General features: G+C 40.1%; 1 protein-coding gene across 1 annotated transcript in view; it reads left to right on the top strand.

The window, feature by feature from the left end:
- Window positions 1-20,455, top strand: part of TPH2 (tryptophan hydroxylase 2) — an 86,995-nt gene that overhangs the window by 61,124 nt on the left and 5,416 nt on the right. The window contains exon 9 of the mRNA XM_054580293.1: window positions 17,126-17,221. Within this exon, the coding sequence (XP_054436268.1) occupies window positions 17,126-17,221 (96 nt within the window). The remainder of the gene's footprint in view (window positions 1-17,125; window positions 17,222-20,455) is intronic.

Below are 20,455 nucleotides of genomic sequence, written 5' to 3' on the forward strand. Positions count from 1 at the left end.
CTATGTCCTAGGGGTTTCAGAGAGCCATTCTATAACTGCAGATGGAAAAAGAAAGAAAACAACCAACAACCTACTTTGGATATTTGGAAACTCATAAAAATGGAGCTGGTAACTTGTCATTGTCTTTGTGTGCTGAGTGAGCTCTGTACCCACTTAATTCTATCCATGTAAATGCCACACGTCAGCAGTTGAGGGTACCTCCACACTTGCTGAAGCTACTCTTCAGGATACTGGATGGGCAGCGTGTGGTGTGGTGTAGTGTGGTGTGGTGTGAGGTGTGGACAGGCGCTGAACCTGAAGTCAGTTCAATAGGGTTTGAGTGCCAGCTTTTTTACCCCCAGCTTTATTGAGATATAATTGACACATAACAGTGTACAAATTTAAGGTGTACAACTTGATAGGATACACTCACATATTGAAAAATGATTAGTTAGCTAACACTTGTATCACACCACATAATTACCATTTCTTTTTTTTTTTGTACCAAGACATTTAAGATATACTCTCTTAGCAACTTTTAAGTATATATAATCTGATTATTATTAACTATAATTGCTGTGCTATGGATTAGCTCCCCAGAACATACTCATCTTATAACTGGAGGTTATACACTTTGACCAATTCTTCATTTCCCACCCCACCCCTCCTCCCCCACCCTCCAGGCCATGGTAACCACTGTTCTAGTATTCATTTTTAAGAGTTTGGCGTTTGACATTTTATATATCAGTAATATCATACAGTATTTGTCTTTTTCTCTCTGACTTATTTCACTTAGCATAATGCCCTCCAAGTCCATTCATGTTATCACACTTGGCAGAATTTCCTTCTTTCTCATGACTGAAATAATGTTCCAATGGGGGAAATACACACACACACACACACACACACACACACATGTGCGCGCACATACACCCCCCTTTATTCATTGATGGACACTTAACTTGTTTCCATATCTGTTGATGGACACTTGGCTTGTTTCCATATCTTGGCTATTTGAGTAGAGCTGCAATAAACCTGGGAGTGCAGATATCTCTTTGAGATCCCATTTTCTTTTTTTATGGATACATACTCAGAAGTGTAATTGCTGGATTATATGGTAGTTCTATTTCTTTTTTGAGAAATCTCCATATTGTTTTCCATAGTGGCTATACCAATTTATATTCTTACCAGCAATGCAAAAGGGTTCCCTTTTCTCTGGTTCCTTGCCAATATTTGTTCTCTCTCTTTTTTTGATAACATAAGTGCCAGCTTTGTTACTTCCTAACCTTGTACTCAGGGACAAATTAAATGATCTCTTTGTGCCTCAAATGTCTTCTTAAAACGGTGCTGTTCTTCTACCCCGTGCTGACTGAGAAGCAAGTGGGATGAACTGCGTTCGTGATGTTTGCTGTGCCACTGTGTACATCATACCCAGGCACGATAGTGCTTGATCTTACCGTTACCCAAGAAATCCTACCTGCACCAAAAGAGCTGTATTATTATTTAAAGAGTTTTAAAGTCCTTTCAAGAGCTGAAATTCTCTAGCTCTTCATGCAGAGCTAACTTCTTCCTGTGATCCAAAAGCCCTGACATTGAGCCCTTCTTACTTTTTCTTCTCCAAGTAAGCCACAAGGCATTCATCAAGCACAGAGGACTTTTGTAGCCATTGTAATTTCCATAAAGATATACAAAAGTAGTTTTCTGGTTTAACTACAATGGAGTAGGCTCTCAAAATCTCAGACTTGTATTAACAGAAATATCTGTGGCGTAATTCCACTTCTAGCAAAAGCAGACAGAAGATGGTTGGGAGGTTTTTTTTTTTTTATGAGCTAGAATAGCAGAGGTAATATTATATCAAACTGTAGGAATTTAATTACCCCATTCCGCAAATGTAGTTTTCATATAAAGGAGTCAAAAGGATTTCCAAAGCTATTCTTCTGAACTGTGATATAAAAACGCAGAATGCATTTAGTAGATGTAAAATGTATTACTCTGCATTAGGGGCCACCACAATGAATGGCAGCACAAAAAGAAACACGGCATGAGATTGAACACACGGTGATTAAAACTCTCTTTGCTCCCTTCTTAGAAATACTGTAAGTTGCTTACAGTTTTATATGCTTGTCACAGTAACGATAGGCATTTCTAGGATATTTCTGATGGGTGGATTTCATACTGGGGAAAGGTTTACCAGAAAATGAAATGCTGTCACTTGAGGACTTAAATCCGAAGTGGGTGTGAGTAAGGATGCTGGGAGGGCTGGGAGGAATAAATCACCGAGGGGCATCATCATTCTTTCCAGGGTCTGCAAGTCTGTCTTTATAGTGTCCATAAAAAAATCACTTCCCAAGCACTGGAAGCGGGGCTGACGCATGGGGGCTGCGGGGCTCCCTTACTGAAAAGGCTTTGCAAAAACCTTTGTTTCTCTTCCTTATTACAAAAGTGCCACATATTCATCGCAGAAGATTTTTTAAAAAATGCGTTAAGTAAGGAAAAGAATACATAGATCCTTTGTAACATCATGGCAGTGATAATACTGTTAACGTTTTGGTATAGGGCCTTCTAGTTTGCCTGAAAAGTCATTTTGCCAAGTCAAGTAAGAGCTATGTAAAAGGGAGTTCTGGCTTTGGTAAAAGGAGCAACAAGGTGCTCATCCATTTATCAAAGACGCATGCTGTCAAGAGAGGCTTTATCTTTCACATCAACAGAAGAAAGAATAAATTGGAAATACTTTAGAAATATGGGGTTTATGATTTTCACTCATATAAGTTGCAAAGTGTTTTAGTGAACATCATATGTAGCTAATGAGTTTTTTTTTTGAGAAGTTAGCCAACACAACTTTTTAAAAATTAAAAATTGGCTTCTATACATATTTTAATCTTCAGCCTTTAAATTTCATATTAGTCTTGTCCCCATTAGCAAGTACTACTTTTATCTAATCAATATTCCCCCTCCTGTTCTCTTTTTGAGTAAGACCGTAAATATCTTTCCTCATAGCACTTGATCTCAGATAATCATGCTTGCAAGGAAGTAAAAGGGAAAGATGGAATAAAATAGAGTGAACCCTACTGTATAGGACATTATTGGTTTTCCCTGAGCCTGTGCATCTTAGGAACCTGCTTGTGAGGCAGTAGTGTCGTGGGTCGCTCAGAGGGCTGGCTTTATGGTCAGATGACCTGGGTTCACATCTAGGCTTTATTGCTCACTGGCTGGGTAACCCTGGATAAGTTAATTAACCTCTCTGTGCTTTTGTCATCTTCAAAACGAGAGCAATAATACTATCAAGTCTTGTAGAACTGTTGAGGATCAATCAGATGATGCATTGTAAAGCTGCTTAGCATGGCGCTGTGTATCTAATCAATGCCAGCTAGTGTATTTGACATGAGTGTGCTCTTCGATATCTAGGCAGCCACATCCTAAGACTCAAGTACAGGGAAGGCCCCTGTAGAGAATTTCTAACTTCTGTGTGACCTTGGGTAATTCTCTAACTTTCAACAACTCAGGTTTTCTCTTCTGAAATGCAGGCTATGCAGTTATATTACAAATGGGTTTTAGATGGAGACAGCATACTACCTTGCAATAGAAAGTGTTCTAACCATAAATAATAAAGGTAAGGCCTCCTCTAAAATATGTCAAGCTTCTCCCTGCAGGTGGAGGAGGCCTCCCCTGAGTTAATTAATTAGCACACCTCCCTTCAGTGAACATAGAGAAAGGCAAGTCGCAGAAAACAGCTTGGGAAAACAAATGAATAAATATCATTTATGTCGGTGAAAGCACATGAAATATAAAACCCTGACTAAACTTTTCAAGCAGATTAGGAGTGATGCTGTTCATTGATACATGCAATCCTCCCTTAATAACTAAAGAAAGCAAGAAATTTGGGGTTTCAAATCTTGGCTGCTCCTCTTCATGAGTTCAAGTTTCTGAGAATTCAAGCCAGGTGTTTGCAGTTTGGCTGTAAGATGACTGTATTAACATAACAGTATGCAAAGAAGCTGCTGGAAAAGTTCCAAAAGATGTTGTTTGCTCTAGTTTTGATGCGTTTTTGGATGTGTCTTCACGTTGGTAACAGGAGTCCTATGGTGGTGTCTAATTGGCAAGGTTTGAAAGTTCTCTGTAATAAAACAAGGGAAGATACTTTTAAATGGCATACTTCAGAAACAGTTAAATGTTTTCCTTTCACAAACACTTTTTTTTGGATGTCCACCTCAAATATAATTGAGAAGCCTTAGTTCTCCCAAGATGAAAGTCAAGGCCATTATCAGCAAGAAAAGGAGCATTGGATTCTTCTTCTTTGCCAAGATGATCCAGCAAAGGCATGACCTTGCTGGATTCCTACTAAATATCATTTCCACAACTCTGATAGAATCAATTATGACTCATTCATTTACTGACTCAGTAATATTTACTGAGCCTCTACTGTGTGTCAGGCATTGGTAATTACACTGTGAAACAGGTAGACCTGGTCCTGCTTCTGGGGGACTTACAGTCTAGTGAAGGATACTGATAAGTAAATGGGGATAAATATAACTTGATAAGTGCAAAGATAGGGGAAGGAGCGTTTTCCCCTCCTTCAAGTCAGGTTCTGGGAGGGGATGAGTGATCAAAGGTGGTTTCCTGGGGGAAGACTTTCTCAGCAGTCAAACTGGTAATTTTTAATTTGCTGTAATAGATGCTTACTGATAGAGCAGGTGTTAATACTTTAGGAAAATTTTGCATCTCAATGAACTGCCTGCATATTGGAAAGCCCCATAGATTGGGGTTCAGGAGCAGTTGAGCTGTAGTTAAGCCTGTAACCTCCCACCCGGAAGGAATTTCTCTATAGAATCTGAGCCCTGAGAAGGGCTGAGTCAGCCATGAAGGTAACTATGGTCTTAATCACCTCAGAGCGGGAAACGTTCTCCTGTCATAGTTCTTGTTACTGATTTAGGATTGGAGCCTCACATGCTCAATGGCACTTCAAGATTGGCAGGACTCAGGCTATTGTCCCCTAACAGAGGCCCTGCTATCCCTAGGGTGCTGTACACACAGTTGGTACTCAATAAAAATTTGGCGAGGAAGGGAACCCTCAATTTTATAAATTAATGAAGGGAGGCTTGGATAAGTGAAAAGACTTGCTCAAGACCCTACAGTAAAACGATGGCAGGGACTGAGCAATTAGATTTTCTCAGTCCTGATCTGTTGCACCAAACCAGTTCTTAGGAGTTTAGGTTGTCAGGGCAAGCTGTGACCAAGTGAGGTAGCAAAGGCATACGCTTGGTGTCTGGGAGGCACGTTATTGTTACAGAAGCGGGATTCAGACTCTTTAAGTTACACTGTCCTCTAAAGGGATCACAAATCAGCACTGTCTGTTCTGGCTGATATCTATGGTGGGCAAAAAAAATTATATATTTAGCCAACACCTTGCCTAAATTTAAAAAATGGGCTGTATTTACACATCAGAGGCTATCACATAAATATCAAAATTTCTAGCTTCTCTGAAAAAGCTCAGCCTCTCTGGTGGTCAGAGCACCTTTACGCAAGGAGACAATTGGCCAGAGCTGAGCTGCTATCTCCATTCGATGGGGTACCTGATACTGAATTGGGAAGTGAAGTTTCATCTTCAGTCACCTGCCTGTCTCCCCTATACTGGGTAAGGGACCCTCCTGACTAAGGGAAGGGAGAGAGAACAGAAGGATTAATGTTTTAGGCAGTAGCAAACACACCAGTTCTCTAGATAGCCAGAGCCACAGAGTAAGTTTGGCAAAATAGCTTGTCATGGGACACCAGAAATATTTCAGGTCATACCATCTTTTGCTTTCTCATGAATTCTCACTGAGCTTTACCAAACTTATTTTGTGCCCATCAAATAATGCATTTATATCCAATGTTAAGTAGATTGCTGCAGGTTAAAGCAATGCTGTGTAGTAGTTTTGTGTTTTGTAATAGGACTTTTTAACATAAACACGATGTATTTTATTTCCCACCCAGTCTCATTTATCATTGTCTCAGCTCTCCTGAGCTGGGCTAATTGCCGTGCTATTTCCTACCAGTAAGACTCAGAAGACCTGGCTTCCTTTGGTGGCTGGCTTCAGTGTGTGATCCTCACTGGTCCCTGACAGGGCGGTGCTGGGTTACGTGCCTGATCCAGAGGCTACAAAGGAGATGAGAGCACCCTCCCCAGTGCAAGCTATTGAAGGATGGCTGTAGGCAAGATAGACAGACCCCGATCTTTCCTGGCACCCACCAAGCTCGGCTACCTAGAACGTGGCATAAATTCTAGGGGTCTGCAGTGTTCAGTCACTGCGCACCAGAGGATGAACAGTGTGGTCGAACACAAATGACATAGACATTGGGGGCTAGGCACAACCAATTCCAATGCAGCTCTGTCAGCCCTAGACTTGCCCAAGTTCTTTAACCTTAGTCTCAGCTACCCCATCTATAAAACGGGGAGTTTAGTATCAGCACATAGTAAGAATTCCATAAATGTTAGTTATTCATTTTATTTTCTCTATTTTATTCACAAGGAACCTAAGACTGGCTAAGTAACATTCCTAAGGTGAAGCAAATGGCAAAGCTTGCCCTTGAACCTTGGTTCTTTCACTCCAAAGTCAATGTACTCAGACCACTATATTCTATTACCTTCACAGGGCCTGCCTCTCGAGGTATGAGCATGATGTAAAGTGATTAGCACTGTGCTAGACTGTAGGTTTCAGTAGCTGGTGGTGATTATTGTTAGAGACAGGGGAGCTCAACAGAGCTGAAATGCTATCTAGAGGTTCACTTACCTGGGGACCCTCATTGTGACAGGGACCCCAGTTCCCAGGTAAATCTATTCAGCCCCATTTTACACATATAGATGGTAGTGTCAACTCTGAGTGTAAGAAATGATGATGATAGTGGTGTTGGTTAGTGACTAGAAAAGAAACATGACTTCATTAATAAAAACTTAAAATAGAAGACACCTCAGTGCAATAGAGTGGCGAGAATGGCTTTCCCTGCTGAACATACCTTTCTTGTCAGTTTTCAGACATATGAGCATCCTCCAGGATTCCTGGTCTTGCTTGGAAAAAAATAGTTGAGAAAGTGCAGCTCTGTAGCCCAAATATCTAGGAGGGTGTTGCTTTTCACAATGCAGAGATAAAAATGAAACGGCCCTCTAAAGGCAGTGGTGACTACCCACAGCTTACTTGGGAGTCAGTAAAAACCTCATTTTTCATACCAGCATTCAAGAGCTGACCTTTAAAATCACCACATCTGGGGAGAATGTGTGATTTGATGCAGAACATTTTAGGGCATGCCGAAAAATGAATGGCCAAGAATGTGCTCATCAGTTTCCTTCTCCTTCAAGGAGCTCAGAATTGCTTAGGTTATAAAAATCAGTTCTTGGGCACTTCTGAATCTATGGCATTTGCTTAAGTAGGTCTTCTGTGCAAAGTGGATTAAGAACACATATAAATGGGATGCTAATCCACGCACCTGGTGTGAAAATGATGGGTGTGTGTATACGTGTGTCCTCAGAGTGAAGTTTAGCCATTTCGAGGGAGCTAGTTATGTAATAAGTTTAGCAAAGAGTTGTGCGGAAAAAGATGGCTTTGCTTTAAAAGAAGAGACACACTATGTGAATCACTTTGTTGTAGAGATGTTGCGCTGAGGCTCACATGCTACATCTAGCATCCAAGGAACAATACTGATGAATACAAAACCAGGTTTTGATTTGTAAAACTCAAAATGCCTGCAGGTCCACAAGGCATTAAAAAGAAGCCTATTTGTATTCCTAATGCCATTTTTAAAAAGCCACGGGATTATGTGGAAAACAGAATTGGACAAATGGTCATCTTACAAATTCATGTCCAGGTGAAATAGTGTCTGTCTGATCTCATGTGTCATCATCTGCTAAATGAAGGTCTGGGCAGTGATGCTGAGAAAAACCCTTCGTAGCTGCTAATTCAGAGCCGCCTGGGCCGTGAGGCACCTCAGGGCCTGGATCTATCACAGTCAGACTCCTCTGTACTCCGACCAAGCACAGTTAGCATTTTCCCTGGCTAGTCTCCAATTGGCGCCAACTTTCAGAAACAGCAAACTGGAAAACTTTCCTCCCGACATTTTCTGATGAGGATCCAGATGTCAGAATCAGTGGGCTTTTGGAGTTGCTGTTTGTAGTAATGAAGGAGGTCGGGAGCCACTGAACTGCAAGTTGGCTTGAGCTTCCACAGGAGATACCTGCCAATCATTCTTCATCCTGGCACCTGCAAGGAGGTCAGCTCTCCTCTCCCTCTGGCTTGGAGGGTATTGACTGTTGTTGAGTGGGCCAAAGAGAGAGAGAGAGATCAAGGAACAGATCTATTTCTGAAGTCATAAGTGAAAACTGATTTGATGGATAGAGTAGAAAGGTTTTCATCTTTTCAAAGTCTGTAACATTAGAAAATTTGCTGATGGTAGTAGTTACTGGTCCAGAAGATAGGTACTGACCCTGTTGGCTTGGCCCCCTGGGGAACTCTTTGTGCTTAATCATTCCCTCTTCCTTTGGTATTTGCAGAGTGCCTGCTGCATGTCAGGCAGGTGCTATAGATGAAGCATTAGACAACAATAACAACAACAACAAAAGGTTCCATCCCGTGTCTGACCTCAGGGAGTTCAGAGTCTGGTGGAGGGAGAGGCCAGAAGACTGGCAATTTCAGTATGGCTCCGGATGTGCTAGACGGAGGGTGAGAAGAGGACCACCTAACCTGGTTCGCAGGCAGCAGTTGGGCAAAGGTGATGGGTGGTGACAGGAACATTCCAGACGGAAGGTGTGCGCAAAGGCCTAGAATGGGAGGCAGAAGAGAGCGTACCAGTTTGCACAATGGCAAGCAGTTGCCTGAGGGGCGGGCGATAGGGAGGAAGAGGGCTGAGAGATGGGTCTGGAGGAGGCAGGGGCTGCGTCCTGGAGGGTCTTTTCTGCTGTATGAAGTTTGGACTTTCACTCTAGGGCCGTGGGGGCAGGGAAGTTTTGTGATTGGGCTACTGTATGGCCTTGTGACACACCATTGAGCCCTGGGAATGGAGTGTCTGACGGTGGGTCTTATCAGGGTTCTAGGGGCGGACCAACGGCTTGGGTGGCACTGACGGTAAGTGAATGCTGGTCATTCCTGTTGTCCATGAGTGGGAGGAAAAGAATGACGGATTTTTTTTTAATTAAAAAATACCATAAAGCCTGATATAAAAACTAGTAAATATCAAATGATAAGTCTCCTTTGAAATGGAAAATGCTCTGAGATAAGAGCTAAACAGAAGAAGGGGGCAATAAAACTGAGATGGCCAGAGGGCATTTAAATAAAATCCATTTGTTTTTGAAAGCAACCTGAAAGGTACAAGAAATGGTATTAAGAACCACACAGAGAAAGTCTGACTAAAACAGTGTAGCCGGAAATTGCCTATGTTGCGTATTCTTCAATAAAAGTTGTTTTCTGCTGACACTTTCTTCTCCTGTGATGGTCCTCTTATATTTGATGATCAATTTTCCACAAGGTTTGCCATAATGTTTCCTCAGAGCTTAGGTTTTTACATTTTAATTCATTTGATGGCTGTTCTTTCTTAATCTAAGACAATATATGCTGTTCGCACCACTCAAGTCATTGTTTTCTAGCTGAAAGACAAGTTATTCAAATCCCAGCCTTCCTCTTTCTCTACTTGTTCTTGTCTGTCTTGCTTTGAGGGGAGTCAGTGGTGGAAGAGGCAGTCTCTACCTGTTCAAGTGGAGCCTGTGAGCTGGCACATCCCATAATTTGGCTTAACTCCATCTCTCCATGATGTACATTTAGGGCTCTCTTAAGTCACCCCTCCCCCAACCGCTTGATGATATTATTTCCTTCTTGCTGAAGTCCTCCCAAGATTCTGTTTATCTCTCAAAGTCCAACACACGCTTTCAAAGTCCAACACAAGCTTCATCTTCTTTGTGTTCTGAGATTGATAAGCACACTGTAGTTTCAAGACAGAGAAGTTTGTGGTGGGGTAAAAAACAGCACAGCTTAATTACTATTTTTATATTAGCCTGGTCTTCCCATCCATATGGCACACCTTTCTTGAGCATAGAACCATATCTTTGGTACTTTTGTAATCTCAACTAGAGTGTAATGCAGAATTTAATAAATATAAATTAAAGATGTATTTTGATTATGTTGTGACTTGGCAAGAGCTGCGGTGATTTTCATTTAGAGGCACATGATGAAATGAGTCTAAACCTGTAGGTGTAGCTGCAGTAGCTCAAAGCATTCAGACAGTGGTACTTGGAATCTATGCAGCCACTGGCCCTCATATCTGTGAATGCATGAGGAGTGACTTCCTATTGCCAAGGGAGTGGGGTGGGTGGTCTGTGGTCACAGAGCAGCTGTAGCCCTCGGACGGCAGATGACCAGTGTCTTTCAGTTGTAAGAGTCTAGCATTTCTTATGCTCTTAAGTCACACAGGCCTGGCTCAGGGCAAACTAGTGACGCATGCAAAATCTCCTCTCTCTGTTGAAGCCGGGTTCCAGAGCGCTTTCCCAGTCAGTACCCTTGCTCTGCACACAAAGCATCAGGGTTGTCATTGTCATTGCACCTAATGTGATCTGGCTTTATGTGAGCCTCTTGGGAGCATTTGCAGTTTAAATAGTTAAAGAAATAACAAAAGTTGATGTCTAGTGGGAAGTTTCCTGTCTTACGCTGTTTGAGTGACGGCTTAAGCAAGGCAGCTTCCATTTTCACTTTTGTTTCCCAGCTTTTGTCGATTTGTATTGCCTTCATATTTCTTTCCTACGGCTTCCTGCTTGGCTCTCAAGTCTCACTCTTCCAATCCTGTTGTTATTTGTAATTTCATCAAGGTTAGGGGAATTTTGGCCAAAAGCAAGAAGATATTTGCTGCTTTTAAACGGAATTTTGATGTAGCTAAAATTCAAACTCTAGTGTCTGGGGAGGAGTGATGAAAGGGTGAGTGGGAAGGGGATTTTGAATGGCCTCCGTCTTTTAAACGACAGTTTGAGTATATTCTTTGACATTACTGGTTATTTGAGCATGGAGCCCCTTTTATGTGTTTTTATTTGCACTCACCAGGGGTATAGACATCTGATGTTAGGACATCTTTGAGTGCCGTCCTTCTGTTATGGGATCAATCCCTTTGTTGCGACATGGGGGCAAATAGATCAGATGCTTGTTAGACTTGTGTGGGGCAAGGTTCTCCTAGCTTTATAGGCACTAAGACTTTATTTGCTAGATCATGACATGGTGGTGGCGAGGGCGGGCGGGGGGCGTGGAGTCCAGAAGGGGGCTGGGACAGTGTGAGTGGCTGGGGGCGCGTGGGGGGTTGGAGCAATAGCTATTTATACCCAGTCATGGATATATTTCAGTATTTCAGTGACAGGAACTGTTGGGCCCATGTGACTGGCTGATAGTGGCTCTGTATCCGTACATGCACTTGTCGCTGAGGAAAGAAAGGTAGGTTTGAAATTAGGAAACTGGAGCTTGACTCCTACCTCTGCCAACCATGAGTTGTCCATTTCGAGTAAATTACGTGAACCTTGAGCCTCGGTTTTCCCATCTATATAATGGAAATAATAATTACTGCTCTATCTCAAGTTAGTGGTAAGATGACATATAGGAGAACACTTTCTTAAACTGGGAAGTCTGGCTAAGTTTATTATCTTGATGTTTTAGCATCATTGTTGAGTTCTGTTGTTTGGTGATAACTTCAAGTATAGAAGTGTTTAGAGCTGTTTACCCAAATATTATATTCCTGTGCTTTTTGAGTCCACTTTTTGTATATTTTTCTTGCTCCCCTCTTATGTTAGGGTATGGGCTTGGAAGCTGCATAAGTACACTTTGTTTGAACAATGTGCAAGCTAGGAATAATAGGTTCTGAGTGAGGACCTGAGGGGTCCTTTTATATGGAAAGTAAATAAATTTTAACACATCTCAGTTAGGGCTTTCTAAAAGTCTCTTTGCCTGCTTCTTGCTTTCAACATATGTGGAGAATGGAATTCTAAATGTGGTATGATGTGTCGATTATTTTAAAATATATACTACCAGTATGTAAAGATCAAATTTTTAATGAAGGTGATAGAGAAAATTTATCACTCACTCATTCACTCACTTAGGCATTTATCAAATGACATGGGTAGTTTCTTGGAGAAAGTTGAAGAAATAGGACACCTGGGATTCCTCCTAGTGGTTTGTGTGTACCATTTTAATCCAGTTTAAGAATATAGCACGACTCTCGGGAAGAGGTTATGTAGTTGTTCATGGATTTAGGGAGTGGGGGAAGTGGGAGACAAAAAAGCCCTTTAAGAGGAAAATTTCTTTCCCATCAAGAGTTCTTTGAAAAAAATTGTTCATCTCTTTAATTGGAATAGGTATCTTAGCAAGCTTCAGGTACCTAACAGCAAACATAAGAAAGATGTTGAGTCGGTTGCTGCTGTAAATCACCACGTGGGACCAGCGAGCATTTTGTTGGAGTGTTCAGTTTCTGTGGACTGTGTTCGCTCAAGATGTGGCTGGGGCTCGTTCGGCTAGGCCAGGACCGATGCACAAGTGCTGTACTACCAGCAGTGACCTGACGATGGCAGCATTGGGCGACCTATCTCACTTTCCTCAGCACCTGTGCTGTGCGTAAGCACGTCCTGTAGCTTGTTCCACAGCAGTGTTTGGATTTCAGATTGTCACTCACACTTTCTTCTGCTTAATGACTGTATGTATGTAAATAACTCTGTTTTTTTTTTCTGTGGAAGAGGTCTAATCTGTCATTCTTGTTTTGGTTTTCAGTTAATGATTATATGTAATTATATTCAAATAAAATATTTATAAATAATTACATATAATTAGTGGTATGTAAAACTTGGAATTCATGAACTTCAGCTTTGATGAAAGGTACCCTTCAATTTGGGAAGTGTTAGTCTTACTATTATTATTTTTTTCTGTTTAAAAGACATTAGGGGCCAAGAATCTGCAATTGTCTTTCACTGGTGTTTTTATAAGATTCAGGGTTGTTTGTTTGTTTGTTTGTTTGTTTTTTAAATAATAGGTAGGATATTTATTTGGTAAATTTCTAAGAGATTATAGATCCCCAACATCTGGAGAACCCTCTAAGGAAATCAAATTATATTTTTCTTAAAAAATTTCAGAAACAGTTATTGTTGAATTCTGAAAGGTCATCAAGAGGTCACCCAGTTCTGCTCTAAGCAGACTTTCCATTTACCACCAGACAGAAGGTGTGTGGTCACCTTCTTCTCCCATTAGTGACCACGAACACGGCAGCATGCATTTTGAGGTCTCTACTGCTATTGAAAACAAAAAAAGGAAAATTATTTTGAGCCAGTCTGTAATTCAAATTTTCCCAAAGTTCAGGTATGTTTTATCATTTCTCTTTATCTGTTAGCCACATGTGGAGCTGAACATGGAAAAGAGCCTCAGAGCAAATTGTCTTAATTCTCTGGGAAGAGTAGGCTGCAGAAGTAGCTTCCAGCACCTTCTATGGTTGAGGACAATAGGAAACCAAAGGGAAAGATAGATAAAGGCAATGAGCAGATGGAGCTGTGTAAGGTCAGAGTTTCAGGAAGGACTCCCAGACGAGGTATGGGGCCGAGGATGTTCCTAGTGAGGAGGAAGGAGCAGAATGCACAGTAACTCTTTCCTTTGAGGTTGCCCTGATTCTAGAAGCACATCTTTGAATCTTGAGTGGACTTGATGCAGATCTGAATTCCCCCTGAAACTGGATGGGATGCCAAATGCATGTGACGACGGTGTATATGGCATATATGGCACACCAGATTTTCTCAGGGTTCCCTCAGCCTGTTCTGATTTGGGTCATAATCATGACTATACAGTATGTAGGCAATGATGAAGTAAAAGGAAAATGCTCTTAGTAGGCTGACCTAAATGCTCCTGTAAATTGCTCCATATGTGTATTTTGGAGGCTTTAGAGCATGACAACACTCCCACTCCGCGGCCCCCGCCCACCCCCCCGCCCCACAGTCTGTATGCGATGTTCAGGCTCCAAGGATTTCATATCATATGCTATAAATGCGATGAAAATTAGGGAAATCAGCTAAAGATGCACAAAGAAGATGCTATGAGATTAAAATTTTCCTGTTTGACTTTTATTTCTCCATTTTTTGGTCATAAGGGAAAAATCATGTGTCTATTAATCTCTTACCTAGAAATTTTAAAATACTGAGCCCTAGAGCTCTTCAGTGTCACCATCTAGACTGGTTTTGGGTAAATCACTTTACCTCCTTAAACTTGAGTTTTCCTTTTAATAAAATAGGAGGCTGAACTTTGTCTTCTTGTTTTATGAGTATATAATAGCTTCTCTTCATTGTGTCCAGCCTATGCAAGTTTTTCTGGGGGACAGACTTGAGGGCAATATTTCAACTTTTCCAAGCATATTCATATCTATTATTTTGGTTCGTCTTACAAGGCCTCTATGATACTGCCTTCTCTCAATCCCCCGCTGCTCGCGGCCTATAGTCTGTTTAAGTCACTGAACTCCCCTTTCTCTTGCTGCCACTGCCGTCTGACTGGTTTCTTTGCTTTCACTCCTCTACCTCTGCACTCTATTCTTTACCCATCATCAACATGACCTTCTGAAAACTAAATCAGAACATGTCTCTCCCCACCTAAAACCTTTCAGTGACTTCCCATTGTCCTTGGAAATACAAATCTATTCTTGCCTCAGTGCCTTTTCACTTCCTCTGCTGGGAACACTTTTTTCCCTGCATCAGCAATTTTCAACCTTTGTGCTACAAGAATTTTTAAAACATGCAATAAGTGACTATTAGTCAGAGGCACTGACATCTTTTTCCCTTAGATTGTCAAGTAAAACAATGACAACAGCCAACACAACAATAGAAGTCCAGTGGGAATGAATCAAAATTATACCTATTTTTTTGTCAGATTGATAAAAAATATATTTTTTGGTGTGCTGCAGAATTTTAGTTATTAGTTTATGAGTGCCACGAGCTGAAGAAGGTTGAAAATCCCTGCCCTAGATCTTTGCACAAAAGGTTGCTTATCAGGCAGGTTGCAGTTTAAATATTACTTCCTCAGAGAGACCTTACATGGCCTCTCCATCTAAAATAGCCATGTCTTTTCCTTAATGTCTGACACGTTACATGGTTTTATTTATATAGCATGTTCTACCTGAAATTATCCTGTGTATTGATTTTTGTTGTTATTGTTGTCTGTCTCATCTCAGTATAACCTATATGCTTCATGGGAATGAGGTCTTTGTTGCTTTGTCCATTGCATATCCTTAGCAGCTAAAGCAGAGTCTAGCACATAATAGGTGCACAACAAGTGTTTGTAGAATGAATGAATGAATGATGTCACTGGCAGTAAAACCAAGTGCTAGAGAGGTCACACAGTTTATTAAAAGTAGTGCCTGGACTAAACACAGGCCTCCTCATGTTTCTTTCCTCCAGGTCATACTGCCACACAATAAGCCTAAATTAGAGATAATTCTTCCATTCACTCTTTGTTTATTTATCCACCAGATGTTTATGGAGCTCTTACTATGTTTCAGACACTATTCTGTATTAATGGTTCTCAACCAGGAGCAATGGTGCTCCCCTGGGATCATTTTTCAATATCTCCTGTCATTTGTGGTTGTTATAACTGGGGTGGAGGGTGCCACTGGCATCTAGTTAGCAGAGGCCAGTATGCTGGACAACTCCCCTGCAACAGAGAGTTATGCAGCCTAAAATGTCAAGAATGCTGTGCTTGGGAAACCCTGTTCTAGATGAACAGACTGACACTTGTTCCCATGGAGTTTATAATCTATAGTGGGGAGACAGATGACAAACAGTACATACCATTCATAAATAAATTGAAGACCATGTCAAAAAAGTGGTGTGATGGAAAAGTCAGAACAGAGGAGTGCTGGTGGGCACTGAGGGTGATGTAGGTAGAAAGGGCTATAATCTTAGCTTCCTTGGGCGGTGAACCAGGGATAGAGAATTTGCCTCTAGAAGTTTAGTTCCATGGCCTGGCTGGACTGGTCCTTTGGGTCCAGCCCAGGACTGCAGGACATCAGGCCACTCAACTCGGATCATCCTCACACTGGAAAAATATGAAACCCTCCTGAGCCAAGGGGCATGTTAACTTCCAAATAAAAATAGAGCAAACTGCCATGGGTTAGAAATATTACTTTCTGCCCCTTTTCAGGAGTGTTTAAATTTTCTTCTTTCTCAACACCTCAGCATTCTATGATCACTAATGAAGGACAGTGTTAATCTGATGCAAGTTTTATTGCTCATTGTCAGCTTCTCACTTTTTTCCTCAAAGCAAAAATAGTGTGATTTCAGCCTCTCTCAAGAGCATTGTGAGTTTTTAGTTGTACAGAAGTTTCTGTCTGTCTAGGTTAATCTCCTAAACTCAACAGAAATAATTGTAGATTTTAATATCTTGGGAGAACTGTAGTATTGATAGTTGATACTGATAAAACTCAGATCAATGAAATGGTTCTTATGATTATATATATATATGTATGTATTTATACACATTCATTATATGTATATATATGTATGTATCTGTATATACATTGACTACATTTAAGATCCCACTGAAAAACATACTAAAATTATGGTTTTGGTAGTTTGGTAAACATGTACTTGCTTTATTGGTGTCATTCTTATTTCTTTGCCAAGCATTGGCACCCCATAGGTACTCAGCAAATGTTTGTTGAATTACTAAACAAATTGCAAACATCAGTTTGGGATTACTAGATTCTAAGTTATTTTTCACATATACATGTAATTACTTATATCACCAAAATACAACTTAGTAAATAATGTATAGTAGCATATTCTTATAGCATTATCACTGTGACATATTCATTTATATCTAAATCTGAGTTTTTTTAAGTTTTAAAATTATTGCATGGCATCTGAATTGACTCACAGGTTTCTGAATCTAGTAAGCATAATACTTTTAGTAGTAGATACCTTTTCTGTATACCTTTTACCTAGGAAAGGATTATTAAGCAAGAAAATAGATTTCAATAAATGTTTTGGATTCAAACGTATGTGGATTGACATTGTTGAAGAAATTATGGACAGTGTACCATTTTATTTTGGGTGCCATTTTATTCTTTAGAAGAACTTGTTGACATTGTGGATGTGTGTTGATTTATTATTATTATTATTATTAATTTTTTTTAGTGCTATTTCTTCACAATTGAGTTTGGCCTTTGCAAGCAAGAAGGGCAACTGCGGGCATATGGAGCAGGACTACTTTCTTCCATTGGAGAGTTGCAGGTATGAAGCTGTGAATGAACGTATCCTTCCCAAGCAACTGGTTCAAGGTCATGGGAAATATTGATTTGTTTGTCTGCACATTTCTAGTTGCAGATACTCCATAAATATTTAACACAGAGGAGTTAGCACCTCAGATGTGGGTACTGACCTAACTTGGCGCTCTTCTGAAAATGGGTCATGCCTTTCTGGGTTTGTGGTGTGACTCAAATGGATGAGCATCTATGTGCACAATCAACAGCAATGACAAATGCATGCTCAAATGCAGGCTAACAAATGACTGCTCCACATTTAGTGCTGAACAGTAGGCAGTGAGCTACCAGTGATTCCTCTGATTAAAATTTCCTTGTAAGGTTGCCTTGACTGCTCTAATTTCTGTCACCCTGAATACTCCCAGAAACTCCCCAGCATTTAATTCCCAAAGGGGAATTTGAGATTATTTTAGCTTCTTCAAAATTAATGTGTATTAAAACATACGTGGACATAGACAATTTAGAAACATTCTAAATAAACATATGGCCTGAGAGGTATCTAATATGTGTAGTCATGCCTATGGGATGCTATTTTTTTTTGCCTTAAAATACAGTAAAATTACCCTTTATTCAGAAATGTGGGGGCCTGAGGCATCTGGTAATTTATATGTTATGGTTATTTAACAATTACTATCTATACCATTGGGGATGGCAAGTTTTGATGAATTTAGAATATGATGTGAAAAATAATATGGAATTGGTACTAAAAATAATTTTATCTTTCTTTGATTATTCAGACTAAGATCAGGATTATGGACGGTGTTAAGGTTTTGATTTTTCTTAGAGTATTCTTATATAATATAATTAGGAAATATATGATAATTGGAACTTTTTGGTTGTTTCTGTTCTTGAAAGATGCAATTTAACTATAATTTTATCAATTCCTCTCAGTTATGACCCCATTCATTCATCCCTCAAACATTTCGTTGTGCACCTAGTATGTGCCATGTCCTGTGCCAGTCACTGGAGAGTACAAATACAAATAATAATGGCGAAAAATAAGAATAAAAAGAAAATAACTACCTCAATGGACACTTAAACAGGCCTTAGTATCGTAGGTTTCTTTACCACATAAACCCATTTAATTCTCACAAGGATATAATGAGATAAGCAATACTATCATTACAGATGAGAAAACTGAGGCATAAAGACATGAACAAGCTTGCTCAAGGTCACACAGCTCCTAAGTGTTGGAGCTGGACTCCAGCAAGTCCAGGCTCCAGAATTTGAGCCCTTAACCAATTGGCCACACTGCCTGGGGTTCCTGTTATTAAGGAGTTTACATTCTAGTTCAAGAGATAACAATCAGATAATACAATATGGCAAAAGTGCCTGGAACAGACTGGGCCATGTTTGGGAAGGCTGCCTGACAAGGGCCCAGCTGCCCCAGCTGAATCTAGACGAATGGACGGGTGTGTACGGGAGAGGGTGAGATAACACGGATCAGTCACCAGACAGCAAAGTTTGTGCTCCTGTCAAATCCTCCCTGTTTACGGAGCTGCCTGAGGTTTGGAATGGCCAGAATAGATGACAATATTTGACATAACAAAAGCCTGATACAACGTGGTAAAACATTTTTTACTAAATTCTTAACAAAAAGATCCATTTGGAGTGAATCTCAACGCAGTGGCCAGAGCCCACAGCGATAGCATGATGTCATATCCCTGAAAGCCCCGTGCCTTCTACAGAGTGCTTTTTTATTTCCCTGAAAAAAGAATTAGCCAGAAAACCATGTAGCTCTTGAGCTACATCTATTTACATTCTCCTCAGAGAGTTTATAAATTACACCAGAAACAAAGGAAACAAATCTCTCTCATTGCCCCAACTTTCGACAGGGTCCTCTGATCTGGTTAATGAGGCATGTGCAGGCAGCATTGGGGTGAATCTGTTGTTTTCGTTTCTATTGGTGCGGGTAGAATCGTCTAGAGATGGAAATCGGCCAGAAATATATACACCGAAGGGCACTGTCTGCCATGAATCTTCTTGTTCTGGTCCATCACCTCTGGTCATTAGCATTCTTCCATTCTCAAATTTCAACATTCTAACATCACTATAATTGCTACTTTGGACCATTTTTACAATTCAGGAATTCTTTCTATAAGAAATGCCTTCTGATTGTTCACAGAGAATACATAACATGATGTAGATAATTTCTGCGGCCCCTCTGCTGCCCTGCTCCTGTAGCATCCAGGGCGTTCTCAGCACTTCTGAATACTTCACCCTAATTTTTATTTAAATGAGCAAATGGTAGTTCTTGATCTAGGTAGAGATAATTTTATTAATAACATTAAAATAATTCCAGTGTAGACATGCTTACACTTTTGAATCTAGTTACCTTATATGGTAAAATATTTTTGCTGTTCCACTGCAGCCCAGATGTAGGTCCCAGCTAAGCTGTTGTCTTTTTAACGTTTACTCAAATATCCACTATTCACCTTCTCACCTGGAACAAAGTAAAATTTGTGCTTTAAGAGGCTAGATTTTCTTTGGCATATGTGTTTCACTTCAGAACTGACCAGGTATTCCCAATTGGCATATCTATAGTTTGGAGGATAACTTTTATTTTTCTGTTATTTTTTTTAACAACAATTTTTGGCAATGATTATTTTTATATTTGAAGACATATGAAAATATATGGTAAAGCTTATAAAGGCTAACATAAATATGATAACCATAAAGACTATTTTTTTTTGAAATTTCAGCAATGGTTAATCTCTCTTTTATTACAATTATCTGTTCTTTCATGAGCTTTCAGAAATTCTAGAAGTGTGTTTGGGTAGGGCCTTTCCTTTCCTTCATCACTGTAGAGAGCAGTTAATAATGAGCTAAGTTATCTGGAAAACTGACTTTTAAAAAAAGGTTGAAAATAGCATAATTGGCTGCCATTCACCCACAGTCTGGCTTGTGTTTTTGCTTTCATGGCCTTTTTTTCTCTGTCCCAAAGCTGACCTGGAATATATACTTCATTTAAAAATTTTGTTATTCATCCATTCATTCATTTTATTTAAAAAACCGCAAAATTGAAAGTCGCAGATTTCAAGGAAGTTGTAGTCTGTAGAAGGGGAAGATCTAAGAAATTAATTGATATGGGCCTTTGTTGAATGTGGTTCTTTTGTAGAATCAACAAGGAAGTTTATTCACATTAGGTGTTAAGGAAATGATTGCTAATCAATGAATTGGTGAGTCTTATCTCAGAAAGTTAATG

This window comes from Pteronotus mesoamericanus, unplaced genomic scaffold (assembly GCF_021234165.1).
Source record: "Pteronotus mesoamericanus isolate MK-2021 breed Mesoamerican mustached bat unplaced genomic scaffold, CSHL_Meso_final contig_56, whole genome shotgun sequence".
In the NCBI taxonomy this organism is placed as follows: domain Eukaryota; kingdom Metazoa; phylum Chordata; class Mammalia; order Chiroptera; family Mormoopidae; genus Pteronotus; species Pteronotus mesoamericanus.